General features: G+C 44.1%; 1 protein-coding gene across 1 annotated transcript; it reads right to left on the bottom strand.

Annotated features, from left to right (window-relative positions):
* Positions 1-3,349: 3,349 nt before the first annotated feature.
* Positions 3,350-4,948, bottom strand: CHRM5 (cholinergic receptor muscarinic 5). Its single transcript, XM_066276168.1, has one exon. The coding sequence runs from the start codon at positions 4,946-4,948 to the stop codon at positions 3,350-3,352; it is 1,599 nt and encodes a 532-aa protein (XP_066132265.1).
* Positions 4,949-9,125: the final 4,177 nt, after the last annotated feature.

Here is a 9,125-nt window from a genome sequence, read left to right as displayed (position 1 = left end):
ATCAAAGCACATTCACCAAAGGATCAAAACAGAGGCTGGGAATATTGACAAAATACTTCAACCAAAAATTGTACTGAAAAGAGATTCTTCAATAAGGCATCAAATTCACAGCCAAGGGGAAACACAATGTTAGGTACATAGCAGCATCCAATAGGTAACTACTCAAACAAAGTTGTACAGAGCTTGGGAGACTGGGAGCATCCAAGGTCTAAGATCTGAAGTTAGCCCATGCTCCACCCACCTGCCGGGTCCTTGCAGTTTACAATTGGATTGGTTTATTCTGAGGACCCCACCATAGGCCCTATGTTAGTCTCCCTAATAGTTTGGGCTTTTATTTTCTTTTCTCTTTCTTTTTTTGGGGTGGTGGTGGTGGTGTATGTCAAAGGGCATAGGTAGTCTGCAACACTGGCTGATTTTGAAAGCCAATGATAAGGAAGCATAGGCCTCTCAATTAATTTTGAACACATATGAACAAAAAGGCTAAGCAACTATGGAGTGTGAAAACTGTACCTTTGTCCTGGCCAGTTTGCTCAGTGGAGAGAGCGTCGGCACAGTGTGCGGACGTCCTGGGTTCAATTCCTGGTCAGGGCACACAGGAGAAGCAACCATCATCTTTTATCCCCCTTCCTCTCCCCTTCTCTCTCTCCTCCCCTCTCGCAGCCAGTGGCTTGACTTATTCAAGCTTCAGCCCCGGGTGGATCCAGGTCGGGGTGCACACGGGAGTCTGTCTCACTATCTCCCCACCTCTCACTTAAAAATAATATATATACCTTCAACAACCTCCTCAAGTTCTGTGTTCTTTTGGTTTAATTCGCTTGTTTTTCTTCTCTCTCTGAGAACAATGTGTGCCCAGGGTGGGCTCAAAGTGCTATTATTCTCTTGGAGGGATTATAATTTTTCTCAGGAACCAAAGCTTTAACCAAAAAACCCAACTGTTTATCTAGACCTGGTGGAGCAGGTTTTTTCATGAAGTCACACCCTGTCAGCACTGTATAGGCCTGAGAGCCTCTGTCCTGGAGACCTGATCCAATGAACTAATCTCTCCCAAATTCTTGGCAGGTGACAACCTGCCCTTCACAAAGGCTCAGCAGCTACAGGGCTTCCAGGCTGTTACCTCTCCACATGAAGTCCCTGCTGAGCTGGGAGAGCAGCCTGGGTTTCTACTGCCCTGAAGTCTTCTCTGGACTCTGTGTAAGAAAAGGTGATTGGCTCTTCAGTGGTAGAGTGAAGCTCTCCTATACTCAAGTACATGCCTAATTCCCAGGTCGATTGAACCAGCTATTTTTACATCTCCTTAGCAAATGAGGCTGAGAAAGAACTGGTCTTGTTCAGTGAATGACATCTGGAGATTTTTAAACACACTACAGATATAATCAACAGGCTGGATAAGGAGTGTCTGTCTGGCAGCAATACTTCATCTTTAAATTCCTCCTTGAGTCGCACACTACCGCTGTCCCTGGGGCTCTGTGAACTTCTATGCATTATTTATTTTTTTTTTGTATTTTTCTGAAGTTGGAAACGGGGAGGCAGTCAGACAGACTCCCGCATGCGCCTGACCGGGATCCACCTGGCACGCCCACCAGGGGGCGATGCTCTGCCCATCTGGGTCGTTGCTCTGTCGCAACCAGAGCCATTCCAGCGCCTGAGGCAGAGGCCACAGAGCCATCCTCAGTGCTGGGGCCAACTTTGCTCCAATGGAGCCTTGGCTGCGGGAGGGGAAGAGAGAGAGAAGAAGGAGAGGGGGAGGGGTGGAGAAGCAGATGGGCGCTTCTCCTGTGTGCCCTGGCCGGAAATTGAACCCGACGCTCTACCACTGAGCCAACCAGCCAGGGCCTTCTATGCACTATTTTTCAGCTTCTTGCATGTTGGTTAATTTTCAGAATTATCCAAGAAACATCCAGATTCAGTTTGTTTATGTACACAGATATTTCAATTAAATCTGGTCTTTAATAATCCTGATACAGGTACTCTAATGTGTGTTATGTTGATATACCTGTTTTATTTTTATACATTACTGTGGCCTACATTTTGGTTTTAAAGACAAGGCTTTCGTTTTTAATCACCATAGAGAGCTTCACTGAACCTCCACTGTACTTTCCTGGACTTCTCATCCTTGACCATGAATTTGGAGAGGAACAAGTAAGTAATTTCTGAGCCATGATCAAAGGACCTATTAGAAATAACAAAGCCTTTCCCCTGCTGTTTCTCCACTTTTGGCTGGAGGCTCTTCAGTGACCTGCTTGTGCCTCGATGTGAACTGGGGTCTGGATGAGGGAAATTGGGGGCCTGCTAAAGAGCCCTGGAAGAAGTTCAAAACCATGGGGTGAAACCAAATTTGTTTTCCACATTTTGGCTCAGGTTTGTTTTGTGAAGGGAATAGAATGTAAGATCTCTGAAAGCAGTTTAAGAGAACCCTGATGAAAAAGCCTGGAGAAGGTCTTTACTCAGGGAAGGGCTGTGTTACAACTAGTCTTCCTAAAAACAGAGCATGAATAAATGGGTTTAAGTAGACACAAAATAGAATGCACAATATTTGTTTAGAAAAAAGAAAAACATTTCCACTGGTAAAACTTAAAACAACTGACTGCGGAGACATGATCATCTTTAATAGCAGAACCAAGGCCCCTCTCTAGGACTAGGCGTGGTCGGGTTTCAGTGTCCTTCCAGACGCAGGGTGCTGAAAGGAAGGGTGGGGACCAGCATGGTTTCAATGGGTACTGGCATTCAGCATCAACTGGAAAAGGGAAGAGCAAGAGTTTCATTCAGGTGTAGGGACAGGAACACATACCACAGTGCAGAACACATAATAGCTGTGTAATAAATACTTTGTAAATAAATACTGATCAGTTTATAAAGAAAGTCTCAGAAGCCACTGAATAACACTCTTGTTAACAAGTAACACTGACTGACACTCTCCTGGTTCAGCTGGTCAGAAGACAACTTCATAGACAAATACATATTGCACAAAAGTCTGTGACAGGGTTCCACAGGGAGAGGTTTCCAACTGCTCCCTGCTGGTTCCCATAGAAGGTTAGACAAAAGTTCCCTCAGTCGTTGTTCGTTGTGACCCAGCATGCCTCCCCTTCTGTGAAGAGCCATAAGTCTGTCTATTTACTACAACGACCAACTCCAGTGGCATCAGGTAACCTTAGGTACAGACAAGAATAATTCAGTGTGGCAGCAACTGTGGCAGGTAGGGCTCCTTCCTTTTGGCAACAGATATCAGGCCTTTACAAAGTCCTCAGAGACTCAAAATGAGATGTCTTTTTTTTTTTTTTTTTTTAAACAAGCCTACCCATCCTCAGAGGAAGTGAATGGTGGTCATTCTTTTAGGGGAGTTTCTAAGTTTTCAGGGGAGCTTGCTGTTCCCCTGCCAGAACAACTTCTCTTCCACTTTTTTCTTTTTCCATCGGCAGAGGAGCAGCATCTTGAAGGTCTTCCTGAAGGTTCTGTTGCAGAGGGCATAGCAAATGGGGTTGACGGTGCTGTTGACGTAGCACAACCAGTAGCCCAAGTGCCACAGGGTGACTGGGACACACTTGTCACAGAAGGTGGAAACCAGGACCATGATGTTGTAAGGGGTCCACGTGATGATGAAGGCCAGGAGAATGGCACTCAGGGTCTGGGCTGCTTTCCTCTCTTTGACAAGGACCATTCTCTTCCGTTTGGTCATCTGATGGCTGAGGCTGGGATCCAGGCCTTTCGTTGCACGGTCCTTGGACACTGGGGAGGAGCATGGCAAGACTTCCACCTTGCGACAGCCATTGTTGGTCTCCTGGGTCCCATCAGCTTTCACCACCAATCGGAACTTATAGGCCACACATTTCTGACTCTTAGGTCTTTGAGCAGCTGTTGGAGACTGGAAGTATTTGGGGGCATTATAGTCATTTTTTTCTGTTTGACTTTTCACCGAAGTGTCCTTGGTCTCTTCAGTACTGAATTCTCCCTTTGGGTCTTCCTTGGCCTGACTCTTGTAGACCACCTGGAAGATAGGGCCAGTGGTGGGCTTGGCCTCATCCTCTGAGGAGGGGTAGCTGCTACACGTAGTGAGCTGCTCAGCTTTGTCCCACTCGGTGCTGGGGCCAGGGGCTTGGGAGGGCTTCCCAGTGGTGGAGGCGCTTCTGCGGGAGGATGACCAGGAGGTTTGGCTCCTTCCCCTCTGGGCCAGTGTGGGCCGAGGGCAGCTAATGCAGGACAAAAGCAGAGCCTTGTGAGCGGGCTTTCTCTTCCCAGTTCCGGCCACAGAGTCGGCGCCCTGGAGGTCAGCAAGGTCCTTGGTCCGCTTCTCTGTCTCCCGGTAGATTCGGCAGTAGAGGATTGTCATGACAGAAACTGGGATGTAGAAGGCAGCAATGGCAGTGCCAAAAGTGATGGTGGGTTCAGAGAGGAACTGGATCTGGCATTCATCCGGAGGTACCGTTCGCTCCCCAACCAAGTACTGCCAGCAGAGGATCGCTGGGGCCCAGAGGATGAAGGAGATCAGCCAGGCCAAGCCAATCATGATGCCAGCCCTCTTTGGGGTACGCTTGGCTCGATATGTCAGGGGTCTTGTGATAGAAAAGTAACGGTCAAAACTGATCACCAGGAGGTTCATGACAGAGGCGTTGCTGGCCACATAGTCCAGCGCAAGCCAAAGGTCACAAGCCAGACTCCCGAGCGCCCAGCGTCCCATGAGGATGTAGGTGGTGTAGAGGTTCATGGAGAAGACCCCGATGATGAGATCCGCACAGGCTAGGCTGAGCAGGTAATAGTTGTTAACTGTCTTCAGCTGACTATTGACTTTGAAGGAGATCATGACTAAGACATTGCCCACGATGGTGATCAGGCTTACTACAGCAGTCACAGCTGCAATGGTGATGACTTCCCACAACCCGTGGCGTTCCAAAGGCTGGTGATTTACTGGGGTGCCATTGACGGTAGTTGCATTGTGGTAAGATTCCGCTTCCATCCTGGTGCAAGAATCTGCATTAGGAGTAAGTCAGATTCTATACTGTTCTCTTTATCGTCTAACACCTCGTCTGGGACAGCATCTGGAAGAGAGGGAAATACATCACCTTCACTTGCCAATGTGAATTACCTCTGCATTTATTCTTTATTATTTCTAGCAAAATATTAAGTGTGGTTCCCTACACATTTGGGGCAAGATGCTGAAATCTCCAAAGTGTCGATAACATTTTTATTTTATAAGGGCATTGCCTCTGCTTTTCATGATTAATGCCTGAACTCCTTTCTTGTATATGAGGCTGCTGCCCTCTTGTGGTTCCTAAAGGTAGTTTTTTAAAAAGGTCTGGGAACATACTTCAAAGATACAGAAAACCAATGACTTACTTCAAAGATATAGGACACATATTCCAAAAATTTATATGGAACCAAAAGAACACGAATAGCCTCAAAACAACCTGGTACTGGCATAAGAACAGGCATATAGATCAATGGAACAGAACAGAGAACTCAGAAATAAACCCACAGCTCTATGGACAACTGATATTTGACAAAAGAGGTAAAGGCATACAGTGGAGTAAAGACAGCCTCTTTAACAAATGGTGTTGGGAAAATTGGACAGCTACCTGCAAAAAAATGAAACTAGACCACCAGCATACACCATTCACAAAAGTAAACTAAAAATGGATAAAAGACTTAAATGTATCTTTGAAGTATGTTGCCAGACCTTATTTTAAAACCATAATGAGATATCACCTCACACCAGTCAGAATGGCACTCATCAACAAAACACAGAATAAGTGCTGGCGAGGATGTGAAGAAATGGGAACCCTCCTGCACTGCTGGTGGGAATGCAGAATGCTGCAGCCACTGTGGAAAACAGTATGGAGATTCCTCAAAAAATTAAAATCGAACTGCCTTTTGACCCAGCTATCCTACTTTTAGAAATATACCCCAAGAACACCATAGCACTGTTTCAAAAGGAGAAATGCACCTCCATGTTTATAACAGCATTGTTCACAATGGCGAAGATCTGGAAACAGCCCAAGTGTCCGTCAGTGGATGAATGGATTAAAAAGCTTTGGTACATATATACTATGGAATACTACTCAGCCATAAGAAATGATGACATCGGATCATTTACAACAACATGGATGGACTTTGATAACATTATACTGAGCGAAATAAGTAAATCAGAAAAAACCTAAGAACTATATGATTCCATACATAGGTGGGACACAAAAATGAGACTCAGAGACATGGACAAGAGTGTGGGGGTTACGGGGTGGGGGGGAGAAGAGGGAGGGGGTTGGGGGAGGGGAGGGGCACAAAGGAAACCAGTTAGAAGGTGATGGAAGACCATTGAACTTTGGGTGATAGGAATGCAGCATAATCAAATGTCAGAATAACCTAGAGATGTTTTCTCTGAACATATTTATCAATGTCACCCCATTAAAATTAATAAAAGAAAAGAGTAAAAAAAATTAAAAACGTCTGGGAAGATGAGAGCAAAGGCAAAGGAAAGAAGGGTTGGATTGTTGCGGAGTGGTGGCGTTGCTGCTGTAGACTGCAATGTTCTTAAGGGCAGTTTTTATTTTTTATTTTTATTTTCCAAGGTTTTATTTATTGACTTTACAGGAGAGGGGAGTAGTTGCTTCTCATATGCGCCTCGACTGCGGTTTTGAACCAGTGACCTCAGCACTCCAGACACTTCTTTAAACCCTTGGTAATAAGTAGCCTGTTGTGAACTGGAGAAAAAGACAAGTTATAGCAACTCTATAGTCCAGTTATTAATATTATCGAGTTTATGCATAAATTCAGTTATTAAATATTATTGAGGCACTGTTGTGAGCCAAGACTGTATTATAAAACTTCACCCTGATTCAATGCACAAACTGCCAGTGGGTTCCTGGTTTTTGTTGAGAGGCTTTGAAATTTACCTCAGCTGCTGAAGATGATGAGCCTCCCTTGGACTACTTATAATGTCATAGAAATATTTTAAAATATCTTTTTTTAAAATTTATGTTTTAAAATATTTAAATTTTTTTCAAATATAGTTGACAAGACAGTATTATATTAGTTTCAGATTACAACAGAGACATTTATAAAACTTACTAAGTAATCACCGATAAATCCAGTACTCATATAACACCGTACATAGTTATTACAATATTATTGACTGTATTCCCTATGCTATACTTCATTTTATTTTTTATATTCATAGGCTTTTTTTTTAAACTTTTTTTTTAAGATTTCTTTTTTTAATTTTAATTTTTTAAATTTATTTTAGAGAGGAGAGAGAAAGGGAGAGAGAGAGACAGAGAGGGAGAGAGAGAGGAGAGAGAGACAGAGAGAGAAGGTAGGGAAGAGCTGGAAGCATCAACTCCCATATGTGCCTTGACCAGGCAAGCCCAGGGTTTTGAACCAGCGACCTCAGCATTTCCAGGTCGACGCTTTATCCACTGCGCTACCACAGGTCAGGCTTTTTTTTTTTTTTGTATTTTTCCAAAGCTGGAAACGGGGAGAGACAGTCAGACAGACTCCCGCATGTGCTGGACCGGGATCCACCCAGCACGCCCACCAGGGGCGACGCTCTGCCCACCAGGGGGCGATGCTCTGCCACGACCAGAGCCACTCTAGCGCCTGGGGCAGAGGCCAAGGAGCCATCCCCAGCGCCCAGGCCATCTTTGCTCCAATGGAGCCTTGGCTGCGGGAGGGGAAGAGAGAGACAGAGAGGAAGGAGAGGGGGAGGGGTGGAGAAGCAGATGGGCGCTTCTCCTGTGTGCCCTGGCCGGGAATCGAACCCAGGACTTCTGCACGCCAGGCCGACGCTCTACCACTGAGCCAACTGGCCAGGGCCTATATTCATAGGCTTTTAAAAACATTTTTATTGAATTCACAGAGGTGACATTGGTTAATAAAATTATACAGGTTTCAGGTGTACAATTCTATAATACATCATCATCTGTATATTGTATCGTGTGTTGCCACCCAAATATCTTTTTTTATTTCATTATAATGTAATATGCTCCTTGTAAAAGTTGAAGCAATGTCAAAATTTATAACTTAGAAAATGGAAGTCCTCTAGTTCCATCTAGCAGAGGTAATCAATGCTAACATAAGAGTGGAGTTTATATTTTGACAGCTTTTCCCTATGGATATACTAATCAATATTTAAATACAGTTATTTTTATTTAATTTATTTTTTAGTACGAGACAGAGAGGGACAGACAGACAGGAAGGAAGAGAGATGAGAGGCATCAACTCATAGTTGCGGCACCTTAGTTGTTCATTGATTGCTTTCTCATACGTGCTCTGGCTTAGGGGGCTCTGGCTGAGCCCAGCGACCTTGGGTTCAAGCCAGTGACTTTGTGCTCAAGCCAGCGACCTTGGGGTTTCAATCCTGGGTCCTTAGCATCTAAGGCCGGTGCTCTGTCCACTATGCCACTGCCTGGTCAGGCTAAATACAGTTATTTTAAAATAGGTGAATTTTTAATGTCCACCCTCTGAATTTGTTTTTTTACTTAACAAATAATTACGGACTTCTTCTGTATCAGAACATCTTTTGGATCAAAACTACTTTCTTTTTTGGGGGCATTTTAATGACTGCCCATTATTTCACTTAATGGGTATACTATAATTTATTTAATCTATTCCCTCCCCATTGACAAAGTCCAACTTTTAAAAATAAAAGTAAAATTTTATTTTCTAGTTTAAAAACTTATGCACATGATAAAACGTTTCAGTAAGTACAAAAGGGAAAATGGTAAAAGATACCCCTTTTGCAGAGGTAACCAGTTACCATTTCTTGTCTTTCTTTCCAGAGATAATATGTGCACATAACATAGATTTGATAATATCTGAAAATATCATTACAAAATTCCAGGCACCATGACATGATGACAGATAGTGAAGAGAGAAGACTCTTTAATGACCCTCAAAGCATGCTACGTGGCAATCCCTGCTCTGCCTACTGGCCAGTTTTTTTGCTCGTTTTTTTTGTTTTTTGTTTTTTTTACAGAGACAGAGAGTCAGAGAGAGGGATAGACAGGGACAGACAGACAAGAACAGAGAAAGATGAGAAGCATGAATCATCAGTTTTTCCTTGCGACACCTTAGTTGTTCATTGATTGCTTTCTCATATGTGCCTTGACCGCGGGCCTTCAGCAGACCGAGGAACCCCT

The sequence above is a fragment of the Saccopteryx bilineata genome, chromosome 4 (assembly GCF_036850765.1).
Source record: "Saccopteryx bilineata isolate mSacBil1 chromosome 4, mSacBil1_pri_phased_curated, whole genome shotgun sequence".
In the NCBI taxonomy this organism is placed as follows: domain Eukaryota; kingdom Metazoa; phylum Chordata; class Mammalia; order Chiroptera; family Emballonuridae; genus Saccopteryx; species Saccopteryx bilineata.
Note: the sequence above shows the minus strand (reverse complement) of the source record. Positions and strands in the feature narration are given on the sequence as shown.